This window comes from Oncorhynchus keta, chromosome 19 (assembly GCF_023373465.1).
Source record: "Oncorhynchus keta strain PuntledgeMale-10-30-2019 chromosome 19, Oket_V2, whole genome shotgun sequence".
Taxonomy (NCBI): Eukaryota; Metazoa; Chordata; class Actinopteri; order Salmoniformes; family Salmonidae; genus Oncorhynchus; species Oncorhynchus keta.
Window position 1 is genome coordinate 46493464 of NC_068439.1, and position 23283 is coordinate 46516746.

At 44.2% G+C, this 23283-nt stretch overlaps 1 protein-coding gene across 4 annotated transcripts in view; it reads right to left on the reverse strand.

Moving 5' to 3' along the window:
* The window catches only part of LOC118398375 (syntaxin-binding protein 5), a 157639-nt gene that overhangs the window by 87276 nt on the left and 47080 nt on the right, over positions 1-23283 (reverse strand). For 3 of the 4 annotated variants that reach the window (XM_052470656.1, XM_052470655.1, XM_052470654.1), the window contains exons 3-5: positions 20031-20112; positions 19578-19678; positions 2862-2996 (exon numbers count right to left, since the gene is read on the reverse strand). In XM_052470656.1, the coding sequence (XP_052326616.1) occupies positions 2862-2996; positions 19578-19678; positions 20031-20112 (318 nt within the window). Of the gene's footprint in view, positions 1-2861; positions 2997-19577; positions 19679-20030; positions 20113-23283 lie in introns of those variants that run through there. The other variant, XM_052470657.1, reaches the window with a different exon arrangement.

Here is a 23283-nt window from a genome sequence, read left to right on the forward strand (position 1 = left end):
AAAGGGCGGTTCCAACAGGTTAACATGCTCTCTGACCTCACTCAGGGCGGTGACTACTCACTGTGCAAAGTTATATATGTATTTAATCTCTTATAGCTTCTCAAATCACATCTCTCTCTTAACAAAAACACTTTAATCATTGTTCATATTACATGTACAACACATTGTATAGAAACTTACAGTTTTCCTTTATGACATTGTTAATGACTTCACAAAATAACCAACTAAATTAAATTTGACCATTCCCCACGTTCTATGTTAGAAATATTGTTGCAGTATTGATTTACAACAGGGCGTGAGTTGTTAAACCCCCCTCCCCTAGTTATTTCCTTCCCCCCTCTAAGGTGAGAGGGTGTCTGATTGAAGTTAATCATTGCAAACCTGATCTGACATATTTGGATTTTTGTCAAGTATTTTCAATCATGGTGGTGGCTGCATCATGTTATGGGTATGCTTGTCATTGGCAAGGAAATAAATGGAATAGAGCTAAGCACAGAAACAATCTTTGAGGAAAACAAATTGTATTTGTCACATGCGCCAAATACAACAGGTGTAGAGACCTCACCGTCAAATGCTTACTTACAACCCCTTAACCAACAATGCAGTTCAAGAAATAGAAAATATTAACTAAATAACCTGAAGTAAAATAAAAAATAAAAACTATAAATAAAATCAAAAATGAACACAAAAAAATTACATAACAATAACAAGGCTATATACAGGGGGTACCGGTACCGATGTCAATATGCGGGGTTACAGGTTAGTCGAGGTCAGTTGTAAAGTGACTATGTATAGATAATAAACAGAGTGTAGCAGCAGTGTAGGGGGGTGAGTCAATGTAAATAATCCGGGTGGCCATTTGATTAACTGTTACAGTCTTATGGCTTGGGGATAGAAGCTGTTAAGGAGCCTTTTGGTCATAGACTTGGCGCTTCGGTTCCGCTTGCCATGCGGTAGCAGAGAGAACGGTCTACGACTTGGGTGACTGGAGTCTTTGACAATGTTTTGGGCCTTCCTCTGACACCGCCTAGTATATACATCCTGGATGTCAGAAAGCTTGGCCCCAATGATGTACTGGGCCGTACGCACTACCCTCTGTAGCGCCTTACGGTCAGATGCCGTGCAGTTTCCATACCAGGTGGTGCCATATCAGTCTACTTTCCAACAGACACTAGGAGACAAATTCACCTTTCAGCAGGACAATAACCTAAAACACAAGGCTAAATATACACTGGAGTTGCTTACCAAGACAACATTGAATGTTCCTAGGTGGCCTAGTTATAGTTTAAAACGTAAATTGGCTTAGAAATCTACGGCAAGACTTGAAAATGCCTGTCTCGCAATGATCAACAACCAACTTGACAGAGCTTGAAGAATTTTAAAAAGAATAATGCTCAAATATTGTACAATCCAGTTGTGCAAAGCTCTTACAGACTTACCCAGAAAGACTCACAGCTGGAATCGTGATTCTCAAATAATGAAATTCATGTTTAATTTGTTATATATTTTTTTCCTTCCACTTTGACATTACAAAGTATTTTGTGTAGATTGTTGACAAAAAAGTACAAAGAAATACATTTTTATCCCACTTTGTAACACAACAAAATGTGGAAAAAGTCAAGGGGTGTGAACACTTTCTGAAGGCCCTGCACACAGAGTCACACAGAGACACACATACGGCCACACAAACAGATGTTTGTGCGTGTATGGGTTAAGTGTTTATGGGTTAAGGTGTTTGAGATGTTGAGTTTAGATTTGGAAACAGAGTGAAAGTGAGAGAAGCAGGGGATAGGATAAAGAGGGGAGAGAACACACTGTGTTCAGTAGAGCATATATAAGAGTGTGTTGACGTGTCCCTTTAGTCAGGAAATACCATGGCAGCTCCAGGACTGTCAGGCACTACTCCTCAGAGACCCATACTGTCACCCGTTCCTCTCCTCCACCTCTCTTTTTCCTCTACTTGTCTACCCCAAAAAACCTTCCCTTTCTCTACCCACTCTTTCCTTCCTCTCGCCTATCCCCTCACCTCTCCTTCTCTCTTAACCCCCCACCCCCCCTCTATCAATTCCCCTCCTCTCCTCTCTTCCCTGTCCTCTCTTCCCCTTCTGTCTTTTTCTCTCCCTCTCTTCTCCTTTCCCCCTCTACTCCTCCCTTTCCTCTCAGCACTGTCGAGACAGGACATCTGTACATGCCCAACACTGATCTTAACAGACATCTGTTCAACCCCTCACTATGAGACAGGAAGAGATAGGATTGGGAAAATGCTACAAAACTCAAGATTGAATTATGCAAGAGCTCTAGAACAGAATCAAAATGGAGGATGTCAACAGCAACACAAATATTTGACCCTGCTGGTCATCTATGAACATTTGAACATCTTTGCCATGTTCTGTTATAATCTCCACCCGGCACAGCCAGAAGAGGACTGGCCACCCCTCATAGCCTGGTTCCTCTCTAGGTTTATTCCTGGGTTCTGGCCTTTCTCTGGAGTTTTTCCTAGCCACCGTGCTTCTACACCTGCATTGCTTGCTGTTTGGGGATTTAGGCTGGGTTTCTGTACAGCACTTTGTGACATCAGCTGATGTAAGAAGGGCTTTATAAATACATTTGATTTGATTTGACAAATACCCAGTGAAATAGCACAGTATCTTACAAATACTTTAACCCCATGCTGAAGAGGCCTACTAAATAAGAGTCAGATAGTGATTCACATCCTTCCTCCTTCACACCTGCGGTTACTGAAGCCACCAGGTGTGGATGAAGCCTAGAGGTGACTAAGAGGTTATTTGATAGCTATGTCCATTCCACCACAAGCCGTTGTGACAGTGTGACGAGGAGAAGAGGCTGGTGTTGACACTCACAGTTCGATGGCTTTGTTCCACATGATGACGTAGCCTGAGAGTGTGAAGGACTCCACGTTGACGATGTGGATGTTTCCTTTCTCTGTGCCGATGTACAGCCATTTACTTTGGAAGGGCAGGTGGACGAACGTGATCCTGGAGGATGGAGAGAAATGAGAAAGTTTATGTAGGAGTTAAGAGACACAGAGAAATAGAGATACAAAGAGGTAGTAAAAGTGGTAGCATTAGACAAAGAGAGAGAAAAAGAGAAAGACAGAAGTGTTTTGCTGATGATATCCTATTGCATTTAAAACACAGAAACTGCAGTTTAAGAATCTTCCTTGTTTTCTACAGTGAGCTAATAATGCTGAGCTGAGACCAAGGTGACGGTGGAGGTGTTTAAAACTCTATTCGGCACCTAATTACCGGACTGATGCGAGAGAAGAGGACTGAACCAGAACACGTTACCCTTCCTTCCATGCTCTCCATTTACCCATCTGTGTCATCTTCATTCTTTCATCAATTTTTCCAATAATTCCACTCGTCCTTCAACCATCAATTAATCCATTCATCCATCTCTCCATGTGAAGTTTAATGAACGGTCAAAAGCTTTTGAAACCTACATCCGTCTCTACCTGAGTCAGCCTCTACCCCCAAGCCATAGGACTCCTAATAGGTCTCCTAAATACTCATGACTGCTAAATAGTTAATTAATGTTTACCTAAACTATCTGCACTGAACCTATCTTGCACGGACTCTATGCACAATCACAAGACTACACACTACCATATACATATTTACACACACTGCACTGACACTCTCACACAAAACCCATGCACATTCACTGCATACGCACATGCATACATAACACACACACGCATACCGACAACACTCTCACACACATACACTCCAATTGTGCGCCATCCTATGGGATTTCCGGTCACAGCTGGTTGTGATACAGCCCAGGATCGAACCAGGGTCTGTAGTGATGCCTCTAGCACTGAGATGCAGTGCCTTAGACCACTACGCCACTCAGGAGACAAGGGAAGGAGGGTAAGGAAAGAGGAGAGAAAGGATGTTGGGGAGGAAGAAGAATAGCATCATTGTGGAGGAAGCTGACGGGTGCGTATCTCATGGTGAATGTAAAGGATTCAAGCCCAAATCTGATCCAAAAATGCCCTTAAAAAATGCACACTGCAGCCATTTCAGAGCTTTAACATGAGAATCATGGGCATGACGCATCACACCATCCCTAGATCATTCATCATCATCCATGTCCTATCCCTAACGTTTGACATCGCTATTTTGAATTGAACCGTCAATATACTGAGATTGAGAGAAATGTATAATAAATGTAGTTGGGGCTCCCGAGTGGCACAGCGGTCTAAGGCACTGCATCTCCCACTACAGACCCTGGCTCAATTCCAGGCCTTATCAGTACTGGCCATGATTCCGAGTCCCATTCGGAGTCCCATAGGGCACAATTCGCCCAGCGTCGTTGTGGTTTGGCTGGGGTAGGCCGTCATTGTAAATAAGAATTTGTTCTTAAACTGACTTGCCTAATTAAATGAAGGTAAAAAAAAGAGAAACTCAGTGTCATTCTTCTTGTCTAATGTTTAAGACATTGGCTGCTCCCATGGGAGACAGGTTATGAAAGCAGATGTGAAATTTAGAATGTCATGTGAAATTACGTGTGAGAAACTACGTGTGAGAAATGTCAGAAAACAAAAAATCTTCTTCTTGAAGTTACATGTTTTTTTTTTTTTTCAAATAAACGTGAAAAATGTACATCTGAAAACTCAGATGTACATTTCAGTTCTCTCTCTCTCTTTCTGTCCGAGTTCTTTTCAATTGGCATAAGAGCCCCTAAAGCGATCCTGTCCTATAGGCTCTGCTCATCCCTGTCTTTCCCTGACTAGTCCCCAATGACGTATGACACACAACTCAAGAAGACATCATCATCTGGTTCTGTTGGACTGGATACGCACATCACACCCGCACAAAGACCCCTCACGCATGCTCACAGCTGTACACACAGCTCTCCCTCTCCTTTTCCTCCTCTCCAATCTTCCCCTCTCCCTTTCTCTCTCTCTCTTCCTGTGTCCATCTTCTGGATTCTCTTTTTCACATGCACCACAAACCCAATCCCCCTCCTCCATGTGTTTTTCTCCCTCTCCCTCTCTGTCTGTCTCTCAGTATCTTTCTGGCTGAAAGGCAGTAGTGAGAAGCAATGCATACTGTCAGACTGTACACACACACACAAGCATACACACACACACCTGAGTAGAGCTGGTGCTTGTCTCCACTCCACTGCTCTGCAGTACCATGAATATATTCATAGGTTGAGGAGAGGCGTCGGGCTGCTCGACATGCATCACATACACATACACTCATTCATGCATGCACACTTGTTCACACACACACCTCAGACGCACACATGCATATCTGGTCATGACAGCTAGTGGCGTTATCACATAGCCATTAGGTGGGAGGCAATTGATTTCAGGTGTTGTGCCATAGACCCAGATCAGATGTGACTGTGTGTGTGTGTGTGTGTGTGTGTGTTTTTTTCATACATAGCATATTGTATGTGTGTGTGTGTGTGTGTGTGTGTGTGTGTGTGTGTGTGTGTGTGTGTGTGTGTGTGTGTGTGTGTGTGTGTGTGTGTGTGTGTGTGTGTGTGTGTGTGTGTGTACAGTGGCTTGTGTAAGTATTCATCCCCCTTGGAATTTTTCCTATTTTGTTGCCTTACAACCTGGAATTAAAATACATTTTGGTGGGTTTGTATCATTTGATTTACACAACATGCCTACCACTTTGAAGATGTTGTGAAACAAACAAGAAATAAGACAAAAACACAGACAACTTGAGTGTGCATAACTATTCACCCCCCCAAAGTCAATACTTTGTAGAGCCACCTTTTGCAGCAATTACAACTGCAAGTCTCTTGGGGTATGGCTCTATAAGCTTGGCACATCTAACCACTGGGATTCTTGCCCATTCTTCAAGGCACAACTGCTCCAGCTCCTTCAAGTTGGATGTTTGTTTTTTTCGATTCCTTTATTTAACTTGGCAAGTCAGTTAAGAACAAATTCTTATTTTCATTTACGGCCTAGGAACATTGGGTTAACTGCCTTGTTCAGGGGCAGAATTACACATTTTTACCTTTTCAGCTAAAGGATTCGATCTTGCAACCTTTCGGTTACTAGTCCAACGCTCTAGCCACTAACGCTCTAGCCATACTAGGATACCTGCCAGGTTCGGCTTGGTTGCATTAGATCTTATTTAGAGGCTTCATAGCAAAGGAGGTGAATACATACGTACGCACCACTTTTACATTTAAAAAAAAAAGTAATTTTTTGAAACAAGTCATTTTTTTCATTTCACTTCACCAATGTGGACTATTTTGTGTATGTCCATTACATGAAATCCAAATAAAAAACATTTAAATTACAGGTTGTAATGCAACAAAATAGAAAAATGCCATGGGGGATGAATACTTCTGCAAGGCACTGTGCGTGTGTGTGAGATAACTAATCGAGGGTTCCTCTGGCACACACTTAGCGACATCCTCAGGGTTGATTGGAAAGGAAAAGTAAGGGACATAATTGCACATGAGTTTGTCGAAGTGCTTTTACATCTCGCACGTGCCTATCAGATCTAGAAGACACTTCTCAAGGATGATTCCAGCTTTAAAGGTGCTACACCTAGAATTTCTCAGAATTTCTCCCGTATGTGAAAGCTAGGTGAATTGCAACAGCACTAGGCTGCATTCAAAACAAATCTCCCCCTCCCCATAACATGGCAGAGACGTTCGGCTTTGGTCCACCAGCTTCAAACAGCTTTAAAAACAATATATTTTGTTTTTGACAACATATTTCACACTGATTTAGATGGTACAATGATTCTCACATAAATTAAATTGAGCGAACGGTGTAGAAGTTTTGCAACCAAGAAATTAAAGAGTGATTTCTAATAGATAACACAGCCAAAGTCAAAACAGCTTTCCCATTTTGACAACAGATGGTTTCACTCCAGAGGAAATAGATGTCATTCCAGGGGACAGAGACCATTAATAACCTTCTATAATGACCTTTATAGACTTATCTTATCTTATCCTGTTGCAATTTGTATCTTTTTAAGTGGTTCTGAGTGCAATTTATACATATTCATTCTCCCACGTCTGGTTGCTCATTCTCGGCAGGTGACCATTGATTGCTCTGGCGACCTCTGGGTCTGTCTCTGCCACCTGGGGAGGTTCTGGCTCTTTTACCTGGCGCTAGTCAATCAATCAAATGTATTTATAGAGCCATTTTTACATCAGCACTGTCACAAAGAAACCGAGCCTAAAACTCCAGAGAGCAATGCAGATGTAGAGGCTTGTTGGCTTGGAAAAACTCCATAAAAAGGCAAGAACATACTGATTGTGCAAGTAGATAATGGGGACTGGCTGTGGTGCTCCCATTCCTGGTTCTCACTCCTTGCATTAGACCATTCATCCCCTTGGTCCCTCTCTGTCTGTCCTATCAGTTTCACTCATCCTGACCGATTGGCGTATGTGATCCACATTGGGAGGGCCCCCATCAGTGGTGCCTCTTTTCACCCTGCCTCCAATTCAAATTGGCCTGTCTCACATCGAACAAGACCCAATCGACCCATCTGTCTCAGTGGTCAGTTTCTCAAACCCCATCGTTGGCTATGTTGTGCGGTATACTCCAAAAACTCTCAAATGGAACACCTCGAGTGGCATCTCGTTACCCGTGGCTTTGGCTGTGGATAGGGTGTGGCTTCCCACTGGGTGAGCATGAGTGTGCTTGGGTCTCCTCCATCACTGGAGGACTGTGCCCCACTGCATGCCCAATTCCGGAGAGGGAGCCAAACAATTGGCTGCCACATCCAAGGAAGGCAGCAGGTGCGCAAATGATCTACTCCCGACTCGGGGATATAGTGGCGAAAAATAACAGTACAGGATGCTTTCGAGTCTCCGTATTTGGAAGGAGTAGCCTACACTTTAAATCACTTTAAAGAGGATCCATTATTGATGTTCAGAACTGATTGTTGGAAGCATTTTTACAGTGGTCAGAAACCTCTGAAAGTGACACAATAGGGGTGGTTTCTCTAATGACGGCCTCGCCTGGTTCACTAACTTCTTCTCAGATAGAGTTCAGTGAGTCCAATCGGAGGGCCTGTTGTCCGGGCCTCTGGCAGTCTCTATAGGGGTGCCACAGTGCTCAATTCTCGGGCCAACTCTTTTCTCTGCATATATCAATGATGTTGCTCTTGCTGAGGGTGATTCTTTGATCCACCTCTATGCAGACGACACCATTCTGTATACATCTGGCCCTTCTTTGGACACTGCGTTAACAAACCTACAAACGAGCTTCAACGGCAAACAACTCTCCTTCCGTGGGCTCAAATTGCTCTTAAATGCTTGTAAAACTAAATGCATGCTCTTCAACCGATAGCTGCCCGCACCTGCCCGCACGACTAGCATCACTACTCTGGATGGTTCTGACTGAGAATATGTGGACAACTACAAATACCTAGGTGTCTGGCAAGACTGTAAACTCTCCTTCCAGACTCACATTAAGCATCTCCAATCCAAAGTTAAATCTAGAATCAGCTTCCAATTTTTCAACAAAGCCTCCTTCACTCATGCTGCCAAACATACCGTTGTAAAACTGACTATCCTATCGGTCCTCGACTTCGGTGATGTCGTTTACAAAATAGCCTCCAACACTCTGCTCAGCAAATTGGGTGCAGTCTATCACAGTGCCATCCGTTTTGTCACCAAAGCCCCATATACTACCCACCACTGTAACTTGTATGCTCTCGTTGGCTGGACCTCGCTAGATATTCGTCGCCAAACACACTGGCTCCAGGTCATCTATAAGTCTTTGCTAGTTAAAGCTCCGCCTTATCTCAGCTCACTGGTCACCATAGCAACACCCACCCGTAGCACGTGCTCCAGCAGGTACATTTCACTGGTCATCCCCAAAGCCAATTCCTCCTTTGGCCGCCTTTCCTTTCAGTTCTCTGCTGCCATTGACTGGAACGAATTGCAAAAATCACTAAAGTTGGAGACATATCTCCCACACCAACTTTAAGCGTCAGCTGTCAGAGAAGCTTACCGATCGCTGCAGCTGTACACAGCCCATCTGTAAATAGCCCATCCAACCAACTACTTACCTCATCCCCGTATTTGTTTTGGTTTTTCTACTATTTTGCACACCAGATACCACTCCAGTGTATTTTGCTAAATTGTAATTACTTTGCCACTATTGGCCTATTTATTGCCTTACCTCCTTACTTCATTTGCATACACTGTATACAGATTTTTCTACTGTGTTATTGACTGTATGTTTGTTTATCCCATGTGTTACTTGTTGTTTTTGTCGCACTGCTTTGCTTTAAATTGGCCAGGTCGCAGTTGTAAATTAGGCCTTGTTCTCAACTGGCCTACCTGGTTAAATAAAGGTGAAATAAATAAATAAAACACAATGCTCCATAATGACAAAGCAAAAACTGTGGGGTTTTTTGGTACAAATGTATATATATATATAAAATAATGTCACATTTACATAAGTATCTACTCAGTACTTTGCACTTTTGGCAGCGATTACAGCCTCAAGTCTTCTTGGGTATGACGCTACAAGCTTGGCACACTTGTATCTGGGGAGTTTCTCCCATTCTTCTCTGCAGATCCTTTCAAGCTCTTTCACATTGGATGGGGAGCGTCCCTGCATAGCTATTATCAGGTCTCTCCAGAGATTTTCGATTTGGTTCAAGTCTGGGCTCTGGCTGGGCTACTCAAGGACATTCAGAGAATTGTCCCAAAGCCACTCCTGCATTGTCTTGACTGTGTGCTTAGGGTCATTGCCCTGTTGGAAAGTGAACCTTCACACCAGTCTGAGGTCCTGAGTGGTCTGGAGCTGGTTTCATCAAGGGTTCCTCTGTACTTTGCGCCGTTCATCTTTCCTTCGATCCTGACTAGTCTCCCAGTCCCTGTCTCTGAAAAGACCAATGCTGCCACCACCATGCTTCACCGTAAGGATGGTGCCAGGTTTCCTCCAAATGTGACGCTTGGCATTCAGGCCAAAGAATTCAATATTGTTTTCATCAGACAAGATAATCTTGTTTCTGACGATCTGAGAGTCCTTTAGGTGCCTCTTGTCAAACTCCAAGCGGGCTGTGATGTGCCTTTTACTGAGATGTGGCTTCCGTCTGCCACCTCTACCATAAAGGCCTGGTTGGTGGAGAAGTGCAGAGATGCGAGAACCTTCCAGAAGGACAACCATCTCCACAGAGGAACTCGGCTCTGTCATAGTGCCAATCAGGTTTTTGGTCAACTCCCTGACCAAGGCCCATCTCCCCCGATTGCTCAGTTTGGCCTGGCGGCCAGCTCTAGGAAGAGTCTTGGTGGTTCCAAACTTCTTCCATTTAAGAATGATGGAGGCCACTGAGTTCTAGGAGACCTTCAATGCTGCAGACATGTTTTGTTACCCTTCTCTAGATCTGTGCCTCGACACAATCCTATCTCGGAGCTCTACGGACAATTCCTTTGACGTCATGGTTTGATTTTTGCTCTGACATGCACTGTCAACTGTTGGACCTTACGTAGACAGGTGTGTGCTTTCCAAATCATGTACAATCAATTGAATTTACCACAGGTGGACTCCAATCAAGTTGTAGAAACATCTCAAGGATGATCAATGGAAACAGGATGCACCTGAGCTCAATTTTGAGTCTCATAGCAAATGGTCTGAATACTAACATTTGAAGTCGGAAGTTTACATACACTTAGGTTGGAGTCATTAAAACTTGTTTTTCAACCACTCCGCAAATTTCTTGTTCACAAACTATACATTTACATTTACATTTAAGTCATTTAGCAGACGCTCTTATCCAGAGCGACTTACAAATTGGTGCATTCACCTTATGACATCCAGTGGAACAGCCACTTTACAATAGTGCATCTAAATCTTTTAAGGGGGGTGAGAAGGATTACTTTATCCTATCCTAGGTATTCCTTAAAGAGGTGGGGTTTCAGGTGTCTCCGGAAGGTGGTGATTGACTCCGCTGTCCTGGCGTCGTGAGGAGTTTGTTCCACCATTGGGGGCCAGAGCAGCGAACAGTTTTGACTGGGCTGAGCGGGAACTGTACTTCCTCAGTGGTAGGGAGGCGAGCAGGCCAGAGGTGGATGAACGCAGTGCCCTTGTTTGGGTGTAGGGCCTGATCAGAGCCTGGAGGTACTGAGGTGCCGTTCCCCTCACAGCTCCGTAGGCAAGCACCATGGTCTTGTAGCAGATGCGAGCTTCAACTGGAAGCCAGTGGAGAGAGCGGAGGAGCGGGGTGACGTGAGAGAACTTGGGAAGGTTGAACACCAGACGGGCTGCGGCGTTCTGGATGAGTTGTAGGGGTTTAATGGCACAGGCAGGGGAACCCAGCCAACAGCGAGTTGCAGTAATCCAGACGGGAGATGACAAGTGCCTGGATTAGGACCTGCGCCGCTTCCTGTGTGAGGCAGGGTCGTACTCTGCGGATGTTGTAGAGCATGAACCTACAGGAACGGGCCACCGCCTTGATGTTAGTTGAGAACGACAGGGTGTTGTCCAGGATCACGCCAAGGTTCTTAGCGCTCTGGGAGGAGGACACAATGGAGTTGTCAACCGTGATGGCGAGATCATGGAACGGGCAGTCCTTCCCCGGGAGGAAGAGCAGCTCCGTCTTGCCGAGGTTCAGCTTGAGGTGGTGATCCGTCATCCACACTGATATGTCTGCCAGACATGCAGAGATGCGATTCGCCACCTGGTCATCAGAAGGGGGAAAGTATAGTTTTGGCAAGTTGGTTAGGACATCTACTTTGTGCATGACACAACTAATTTTTCAAACAATTGTTTACAGACAGATCATTTAACTTATAATTCACTTTATCACAATTCAAGTGGGTCAGAAGTTTACATACACTAAGTTGACTGTGCCTATAAACAGCTTGGAAAATTCCAGAAAAGTATGTAATGGCTTTAGAAGCTTCTGATAGGCTAATTGACATCATTTGAGTCAATTGGAGGTGTACCTATGGATGTATTTCAAGGCCTACTTTCAAACTCAGTGCCTCTTTGCTTGACATCATGGGAAAATCAAAAGAAATCAGCCAAGACTTCAGCCCAAAGAATTGTAGACCTCCACAAGTCTGGTTCATCCTTGGGAGCAAGTTCCAAACGCCTGAAGGTTCCAATGGCTTAAGTACAACAAAGTCAAGATATTGGAGTGGTCATCACAAAGCCCTGACCTCAATCCTATAGAAAATGTGTGGGCAGAACTGAAAAAGTGTGTGCGAGCAAGGAGGCCTACAGACCTGACTCAGTTACACCAGCTCTGTCAGGAGGAATGGGCCAAAATTCACCCAACTTATTGCGGGAAGCTTGTGGAAGGCTGCCTGAAACATCTGTCATCTGACCCAAGGCAATGCTACCAAATACTAATCGAGTGTATGTAAACTTCTGACCCACTGGGAATGTGATGAAATAAATAAAAGCTGAAATAAATAATTCTCTCTACTATTATTCTGACATTTCACATTCTTAAAATAAAGTGGTGATCCTAACTGACCTAAGACAGGGAATGTTTAACTTGTATTAAATGTTAGGATTTGTGAAAAACTGAGGTTAAATGTATTTGGCTAAGGTGTTTGTAAACTTCCGACTTCAACTGTATGTATAAATAAGTCATTTCTAAAAACCTGTTTTCACTGTTCACTGTTATTATGGGGTATTGTGTGTGGAATGTTTTAGTAAATACATTTTAGAATGAGGCTGTAACGTAGCAAAATGAGGAAAAAGTCAAGTGGCCTGAAAACTTTCAGAATGCCCTGTATATGTTTTTTTTTACTTTAAAGCTGGAATCCTTAAAGTTCCGGGATATAATGAACACTTTTTCCCCTCGGAGCATGATATGTGCTGTAACAAAAACAATAATGGTAGTGGGGTGGCCAGTGGTGCTGTTTTTTATGAACTATGTAATGGATTTGTTCCTCCAGTATGCAGTATACCTTGAGGTTGGGGTTCTGTTTGTGGAGACTGCATGTGCTGTGCTGTGCGTGTGTGTGTATCACATCAGCTTCATCTAACTCGGCCAGTAAAAAATAAACGCTGAAATGCCTGCATCTGCAGCCAGGAGGCAACAGAGTCCCCACAGCCACAATGACTTGACATAACTCCTGTCCTCTCTTTTCCTTTCATCCCCTCTTATCTCCTCTCCAATCCTCTTCTCTTCTTCTCCTGTTCTCTCCTTTCCTTTCCTCTCCATGGCTCCCCTCACCTTTCCTCCTCTCTTATTTCCTCCCCTCCTCTTCTTTCCTCCATCCCCTCTCACTGACCCACTGACTCTGCCACTACTTTGTGAATGGACCACAGTGCTCCAACAAGACTTTCTCTGTCCTCATCTCCGCATATCTAATGAGACTGGATCAGTTATAGTTGTGGCTGGGAGGGATTTCTGCAACACATCAACTATTTTCTGATCAGCGCTGGTGAAGGAGAGGAGACAAGGAGGTGGCAAAGGAGATGACGAAGGAGACGACGAGGAAGGGGGAGCACCCGGTTGAGAGATTGGGGACATGGTCTTTCTCTAATCCTGAACAGTAGTTTGTCGTTGATGTTGCTTCAAAGTTGTTACCTCAACACCATTTAGAAGTGTGATAAGTGGACTCGATCGGCTGTGCCTGTTTCAAAAACATCCCAAGCCGTGTGTGAGCATTTCAGTCACACAGAATATCAAAGAAGGGAGAGGATAACGACATGTGTTGTCTCTACCTTGACCTACACTGGCACACCTATACTGTCTATCCTAACAATATGGGAAAGAATAGTTTCCTCTTCCTCTTCCCCTCATCCTCCCCTTAGCTCTGTGGGAATGTGTCTCGTCTCCTGGGGTTCAGTGTACAGGACTGTTGAGTTCACTCCTGTTGCTCAGGGAGCCAGGCAGGCTGTGTTTGAGAGCCACGCTCACTAAATGTCACACACAGTCACAGACTCGGCAGGAACACATTCAGCCTGTAAAGACGCTGCCGGGCACCTGTCCGTCACATCAGCAGCGATTAGCTCTGACGCTTAACCCCTTCCCCTATCAGACTGAGGGATCATGGAAAGAACACCGTTATTGGCTCTGATGCTTAAGCCCTGTGTCTGTCACTGGAGCAGACAGTTGACCCCTCCCACTAGAAGTGGGGTGATTCTGCCCCCCAGTAACTTGCTGTTTGACTGCAACGTTATTGAGTCAAAATAAAAAACTAATACTACGGATGCTTTCTAATTATTTGATGAATTACCCAATTAAACTAAGATTACATAATTCAGAATAGGATCAGCTAACAGCTTGGAAATACTCAAATAACAGTGTGTGTGTGTGTGTGTGTGTGTGTGTGTGTGTGTGTGTGTGTGTGTGTGTGTGTGTGTGTGTGTGTGTGTGTGTGTGTGTGTGTGTGTGTGTGTGTGTGTGTGTGTGTGTGTGTGTGTGTGTGTGGTCACATCTACACCTCATGTTGGGGCTGGGTAGGAGCGATTGATCGGAATAATCTAGTTGCTGGGTTGGGAAGAAGGAGAAGGGGAGGATGAAAGAGGCAAATCAGGTGCACATATGTCACCTCCTTTACCCTGGGCGGGACAGGACTGACAGATACCCTTTATACATAAGCCTTGGTTTATATGGAGCAGAACGATTGCCAGTGAACAGACAGGAGCATGCAACACGCTACTAAACACAAGACCTCCTCCATTCCTGTCATTATTGAAAGAGATTGTGATATCTCACATCTCAAAATAGGACTACTTAATGTTAGATCCCTCACTTCCAAGGCAGTCATAGTCAATGAACTAATCACTGAGCATAACCTTGATGTGATTGGCCTGACTGAAACATGGCTCAAGCCTGATACATTTATTGATATTTCAATGTATTTTTATTGTGCCTACACAATAACTTTGTATATCTACTGTACTGTTTACAGGGCTCCTGGTTACACTAGTGACATATCCCCTGCGCATCCCACAAAGGCAGATTTGTCACAGATATTTACAATGCATTCACCTTATGACATCCAGTGGAACAGCCACTTTAAAAGTAAATTTTAGCTAGGTATTCTTAAAGAGGTGGGGTTTAGTCATGACTCCAAAGTTTGTTCCACCTGGGGAGCCAGAGCAGCGAACAGTTTTGACTGGGCAGCCAGTGGTACACAGAGGTGGATAACTTTGTAGCCTATCTACTGCTCCGTAGGCAAGCACCATGGTCTGCTTCAACTTTACAGAAGGCTCCTGGGCCGTTTAATACATCATTCGGGGAGATGACTCATTGAGGTTCCTGAATTGAACCTAACGGATCTTGTAGTCATGGCAGATAATATTCACATTTTTGGTGACTTCAATATTCACATGGCAATGTCCACAGACACACTCCAAAGGCTTTCGGAGCCATCATTGACTCCTTGGGTTTTGTCCAACATGTCTCTGGACATGCACTGCCACAGTCATACCCTGGATTTAGTTTTGTCCCATGGCATAAATATTGTTAATCTAAATGTTTTTCTTTATAATACTGCGTTTGCGATCGCAACCAATAATCTGTTTAGACCCCAACCGAGGATTATCAAAAGCCACGCTATGAATTCTTGGACAACCCAAAGATTCCTAGATGCCCTTCCAGACTCCCGCCACCTACCCAAGGACGTCGGAGTACAAAAATATGTTAACCTCCTAACCGAAGAACTATATGTAACCTTGCGTAATACCATATATGCAGTTGCACCTCTAAAACCAAAAAACATTTGTCATAAGAATTTAGCTCCATGGTATAGAGAAAATACCCAAGTCCTCAAGCAAGCTTCCAGAAATGTGGAACGGAAATGGCGCTCCACCATACTGGAAGTCTTCTGACTAGCATGGAAAGACAGTGCCATGCAATATCGAAGAGCCCTCACTGTTGCTCAATCAGCCTACTTTTCCAACCTAAATAGGCAGAATAGAAAAATTCCCCAAAAATGTTTTTGACACTGTCGCAAAGCGAACTTAGCTAACTGGACTTCACGTCAGCAGTGATGAATTCATGAACTTCTTTGACGAAAAGATCATGATCATTAGAAAGAAAATTACGGACACCTCTTTGAATCTGCTTATAACTGCCAGGACCTAAGATCAATGGAGACACTCAAGTTTTTTTATTCTGTATCTTTCGACTCATTCACAAAAATATTAATTGCATCTAAACCTTCCAGCTGCCTACTGGACCCTATTCCAACTAAACTACTGATGAGCTTATTCCTGTGCTTGGCCCTCCTATGTTGAACATAATAAATGGTTCCCTTTCCTCCGGGTGAGTACCAAACTCACTAAAAATGTCAGTAACAAAGCTCCTGAAAAAGCCAAACCTTGACTCTGAAAATGTAAAAGAATATCAGCCGGGCCTCCCGAGTGTCGCAGCGATCTAAGGCACTGCATTGCAGGGTTGCGGCATCACTACAGCGATCCTAGGCTGTAGTGTCACAACCAGCCGTTACTGGGAGTCTCATAGGGCGGAGCACAATTGGCCCAGCGCCGTCCAGGTTAGGGGAGAGTTTGGCTGGGGGGCTTTACTTGGCTCATTGTGCTCTAGCAACTCCTTACGGTGGGCCGTGTGCCTGCAGGCTAACCTTGGTCGTCAAGGTGAATGGTGTTTCCTCTGACACATTGGTGCGACTGGCTTCCGGGTTAAGCAGGCATTGTGTTAAGAAGCGTGGCTTGGCGGGTCATGTTTCGGAGGATGCATGACTCGACCTTCGTCTCTCCCAAGCCCGTTGGGAAGTTGCAGTGATAAGACAAGATTGTAATCACAAAATTGGGGAGAAATAGAGGGTATACATTTTTTTTTAATATCATTTAAAAAAATAATATCATCCTATGTCGAATCTCCCATTCCTCTCACAATTTGGGAAAAATGTGTTGCTCCCTGCCTTCCCGAAGACAAATAATGGATACAAAACGCTCCAGTCGGGTTTTAGACCCCATCAAAGCACTGAAACTGCATTTGTGAAGGTGGTACATTACCTTTTAAAGGCGTCAGACCAAGGTTCTGCATCTGTCCTCCTACTAGACCTTAGGGAAGCTTAGGAGAGATTGGAAACCCTAATAGGTCTACATGGACTGGTTTATTGCCTGGTTTACAATGCCCTGCAAAAGTATTAACCCCCCTTTGGCATTTTTCCCATTTTGTTGCATTACAACGTGTAATATAAATAGGTTTTAAGTTGGACTTCATGTAATGGACATACACAAAATAGTCCAAATTGGTGAAGTGAAATTTAAAAAATTACTTGTTTAAAAAAAAAACTTCTATTAAAACAAAAAACAGAAAAGTGTTGCGTGCATATGTATTCACCCCCTTTGCTACGAAGGCCCTAAATAAGATCTGATGCAACCAGTTACCTTCAGAATTCACATAATTAGTTAAATAAAGTCCACCTTTGTGCAATCTAAGTGTCACATGATCTGTCACATGATCTCAATATATATACACCTGTTCTGAAAGGCCCCAGAGTCTGCAACACCACTAAGCAAGGGGCACCACCAAGCAAGCGGCACCATGAAAACCAAGGAGCTCTCCAAACAGGTCAGGGACAAAGTTGTGGAGAAGTACAGATCAGGGTTGGGTTATAACATTTTTTTAAACTTTGAACATCCCACGGAACACCATTAAATCCATTATTAAAAAATGTTAATAATATGGCACCACAACCAACAAATCTGTCAAGAGAGGGCAGCCCACCAAAACCAGGCAAAGAGGGCATTAATCAGAGAAGCAACAAAGAGACATAAGATAACCTTGAAGGAGCTGCAAAGCTCCACAGTGGAGATTGGAGTATCTGTCCATACGACCACTTTAAGGTTCCGTTTTAGGACCACTATTGTTTTCACTATATAATCTACGTATTGGTGATGTCATTCAAAAACACAATGTCAACTATCACTGCTATGCAGACGACATACAGATGTATATGTTTTATGAAACATGGTGAAGCCCCTAAATTGCCAACTCTGGAAGCCTGTGTTTCAGACATAAGGAAGTGGATGGCGACAAATGTTTTACTTTTAAACTCACACAAAACAGAGATGCTAGTCCTAGGTCCCAAGAAACAAAGAGATCTGCTATTTGATCTGACAATGAATCTTAGACGAATGTACAACCATCAAAAATGTGAAGGACATCGGCGTAACTCTGGACCCCGGATCTCTCTTTTGACGAACACATCAAGAACATTTCCAGGGCAGTGTCTTTCCACCTTTGGAGCAAAAATCTGAAACCTTTTGTCCAAAAAGAATGCAGAAAAGCTCATCCACGCTCTAGATAAGACTACTGCAGTGCTCCACTACCCGACTACTGCCCAGCTACCCGGATAAAGCACTAAATAAACTTTATTTGCTAGAATCTTGACTAGAACAAAAATATTTGATCATATTACTCCAGTGCTATTGCACTGGCTTCCTGTTAAGTCTAAGGCTGATTTCAAGGTTTTACTGCTAACCTACAAAGCATTACTGTCAATGTTGTGCTCTACGTGTACGAAGTCAGGTGCAGGAGAGCAGTGAGTTGTGATCAGGCGCACCTTTATTTGGCAAAAGCACAAAAGACAGAAGCAACTGCGTCAAAAATCCTCCAGCCACAGGTAAAAGTCAATAAGTGCGAAAACACTCACAAATATACAAATGTATGACAAATACATACAACGGGTCAAAATACGATACCCAGGGGGAAAACCAGTCTGGCGCATCACATTAAACACGTAAAAAAACAATTCCACACAAAGACATGGGGAACAGAGGAATAAATACATGCAATAAATAAATACAATAAATACAGTATCTCTCTGATTTGGTCCTGCCGTACATACCTACACATAAGCTATGGTCACAAGACACAGGCCTCCTTATTGTCCCTAGAATTTCTAAGCAAACAGCTGGAGGGAGGGCTTTACATTTTTATGGAATGGTCTGCCTACCCATGTGAGAGACGCAGACGCGGTCTCGACATTTAAGTTTTTACTGAAGACTCATCTCTTCAGTAGGTCCTATGATTGAGTGTAGTCTGGCCCAGGGATGCAACGGTGAATGGCAAGGCACTGGAGTGACAAACCACCCTTTCTGTCTCTGCCTGACTGGCTCCCCTGTCACCACTGGGATTCTCTGCCTCTAACCCTATTATGGGGGCTGAGTAACTGGCTTACTAGCGCTCTTCCATGCCACCTCTAGGTGGGGTGCATCACATTGTGCCAGGATTTGTTGATATACTCGACTTGAGTGGGTTGAGTCACTGACGTGTCCGGTCTTGCTCAGGCTCGTGCAGTGGTGGAAAACTATATTCATCCTTGTCTCAGGGTAGTAAGTTGGTGGTCTATTGATATCCCTTCTAGTGGTGTGGGGGCTGTGCTTTGGCAGAGTGGATGGGGTAATATCCGGTCTGGTTGGCCCTGTCCGGGTGTATTGTCTCAGCCTCCAGTATCTATGCTGCAATCGTCTATGTGCTGGAGGGCTAGAGTCTGCTCCCTCTAATTCTCCTATCTCTCTCCACAAGAAAGAGTAGAGTAAAGTAGAGTAGAGTAAGAGATAGAGAGAGATGCATGCATACACACACAGAAACACAGAGACACAAAGAGAGAGAGAGAGGGAGAGCGAGAGGGAGAGCGAGAAACCTAGGAGATTCCAGGTTTTTTACCTCTCTCTGTTGAACTTGAGTGAGTGGAGGATGGCGGGCCTCTTCTGTCTCAGGTTCCAAAGGTGCACGCTGTCATCTGCCAGAGCACTCACCAGCGCCCCCTGTGGCAGGAATGGAGAAGACAGCACTTACACACAGGTAAGCATCAGTCCACAATGCACACACAAGCTTGCAATGACGTTTCCTTGGTGAAAGAGGCAGAATTTCAAGCAGACATGGAAAGGGCTCCCACAGGGTCTGCTGCAGCTGCTGAGTCACAAAGAGACGCAAACACACACGCAGGCACGCACGCACACTCATCTATAGAGATACAGGAGTGTTTGAGATGTCTTGGAGTGGAGAAGAAAGGAGATAGAAAGGGGTTTAGTGGGGTAGAGAGGGAGAGAGAGCGACAGTGTCAGTAGAGGGGGCCTGGTGTTGGATGAGGTGTGTGTTCCTGTCTTCATTACTCACCTCATTGATGAGAAACTGTAGCGAGATGACAGCGGCTCCACTCTCATGTTGACAGTAGCACTCTACACCTGGACGACCAAACCTGATAGGATCTCTGTCAAGGAATCAACCAATCGAGAAGAAGGCGGGATGGATAAGAAAGGAGATCGAACCACACAATGATCAACTATGAGATTCGTTGTTTGCTATAGGTTTCAGTCCTTACATGGGCTTTTGGTACAGAACAGCCAATGTCTTGCTCTGTTTTTCTGTCATGACCAAGCATTGGACAGGTTAGAGCCATTCGACAGTCCACCCACAGTAAACGCCAAAGTACATTTCAGTAGTTTATCTACACTATACATACAAAAGTATGTTGACATCCTTTTCAAATTAGTGGATTTGTGCCCTGCTAGAGCTGCCCGGTCAACTGTAAGTGTTATTGCAAAGTGGAAATGTTGAGCAGCAACAACGGCTCAGCCGTGAAGTGGTAGGCAACACAAGCTCACAGAATGGGGCTGCAGAGTGCTGAAGCACGTAAAAATTGTCTGTTCTCGGTTGCAAAACTCACTACCGAGTTCCAAACTGCCTCTGGAAGCAACGTCAGCATAAGAAATGTTTGTCAGGAGCTTCATGAAATGGGTTTCCATGGCCGAGCAGCCGCACACAAGCCTAAGATCACCAGGCACAATGCCAAGCGCCGGCTGGAGTGGTGTAAAGCTAGCCGACATTGGACTCTGGAGCAGTGGAAACGCGTTCTCTGGAGTGATGAATCAAGCTTCACCATCTGGTAGTCCGACGGACTAATCTGGGTTTGGCGGATTCCAAGAGAACACTACGGTTCTATGTGCCAACTGTAAAGTTTGGTGGATGAGAAATAATGGTCTAGGGCTGTTTTCATGGTTTGGGCTAGGCCCCTTAGTTCCAGTGAAGGGAAATCTTAACACTACAGCATACAATGACATTACAGATGATTCTGCGCTTCCAACTTTGTGGCAACAGTTTTGGGATGGTCCTGTCCTGTTTCAGCGTGACAATGCCCTGGTGCACAAAGCCAGGTCCATACAGAAAATGGTTTGTCGAGGTCGGTGTGGAAGAACTAAGACTGACCAACATAGAGCCCTGACCTAAACCCCGTCGAACACCTTTGGGATGAATTAGAATGCCGACTGTGAGCCATGCCTTGTGGCCCAACATCAGTGACCAATTGAAGCAAGCCAATAAAAAGTTGCAGCAATGTTCCAACATCTCGTTGGGAAGCCTTCCCAGAAGAGCGGAGGCTGTTGTAAAAGCAAAGGGGGGACCAACTCCATATTAATGCCCATAATTTTGGAATGAGATGTTCAAAGAGCAGGTGTCCACATACTTTTGGTCATGTAGTGTATTTTGAAGATATGGGCATTTCCTAGCTAATATACTGCAGTCTGTCTATCCTGGTAGAGTTGTTTTCTGGAGAGATACAGTATGTGTACATACAGAACACAGAGATAAGACACAATTACTTTAAAATAAACAAATATACGCTCAGTGGCCTGATTATTAGGTACCCCACCCCGTTCATGAAAATGGTTCGCTCCTACAGACAGTGAGTCACGTGGCCATGACTTGCTATGTAAAGCAGGCAGATAGGCACAGAGGCATTCAGCTACTGTTCGATTGAATGTTCGAATGGGCTAACCAAAAAAAAACATCAAGTCCGCGGCAGTCCTGTGGGCGAAAACAGCTCGTTGATGAGAGGTTGAAGGAGAATGGCAAAAATCGTGCAAGCTAACAGACGGGCCACAAACAGGCAAATAACGGCGTAGTACATCAGTGGTATGCAGAACGACATCTCAGATTCAACAACGCTGGACAATTGAGGAGTGGAAAAATATCTCCGCGTACAACAAATCTTGGTTCCTGTTGCGTAATGCTAATGGCAGAGTCAGGATTTGGTGTAAGCACCATGAGTCCATGGCCCCATCCTGCCTGGTGTCAATGGTGCAGGCTAGTGGCGGTGGTGTGTGGAAGGTTTTCCTGGCACAAGTTAGGTCCTTGATACCAATTGAGCAATGTTTCCATGCCCCGAAGAAATCAGTCTGTTCTGGAGACAAAGGGGGGTCCGACCCAGTACTAGATGGGTGTACCTAATAAACTGGCCACTGAGTGTATAAATAAATGGCAGAGGAAGATAATCTGGATCTGCAGAGAAACAAACAACACAACATAATTACATATTCCTCCAACCTTAATCTGAGGTCACGACAGCGGAGAGAGAGAGAGACAGATATAGAGGGACAGAGAGAGGAAATAATGAAGAGTGGGGGAAATGGAAAAGAGTGGGAGGGAGAGTGGGAGAGAGTGCACGCATGCGTGGGTGCAAGAGAGAGAGGGATGGATGAGATGTATGGAGGAGGAGAGAGCTATGCAGATGTATAATAAATAAGCAAGGGGAGCAGGGAGAGAGAAAAATATAGAGAGAGAGAAAGAGAAGGGGAAAGATTGAAAATTAAGAGCTTCCTCCACTGAAGGCCTATATATGAGTGATGATGCGTATTCATCCTACCAAAAATTCCTGTGCAGACAGAGTGGAAGAGAGGAGGGCCAGGTAGCAGTTTTTCATGGGGGATGCAGTTAAGCGTAACACATGACAGCCAGAGAGATGACACTTTCCTCATAAGAGAGGAGAAAGAAGCAAGCAAACAGAGCATCCTGCTAATATCTCCAGCTAAAATAGCCTACTAAAATAGAATATAATTGTATAGACTGATCAGGGCAACACTAAACTACAGCATTACTGCACCAGAAAAGAACAAATGACCACACACTTAAATATATTAACACACACACATCACACATCCGATTCACAAACAAAAATACTGTACATCAAACATGCACATAGCACAAATGGGAAGGCAAGCTTCTCCACCCTCCACACTCTCGCACACAAGAGAGAGCCCCCCTGCAGAGTAGTCGGAAGAATGTTCTGGATGCTTAAATCCAAGATGGGAACTGGAAGAGATTTAATTGAAAACTCATTCCAGAGATTGCCTGGCAACCAAATCTTTTGGGCCCGCCCGAAAAAAAAGGCAGGACTTATGATTGTGCTTTTTAAAACGTTTCTCTTCGACTTTCTCTAAAATGCAGGCAGGCTTCCAAAAAGCATATTATCGAAAAGCACACAGACAGACTAACTCTGGAAAACAGTTAGCTGTACAATGACATCAAACCATGGTCAAAGATAGAAAATAGTCATATATAATATAATAATATAGAGTATAGCATTTAGCAGGCA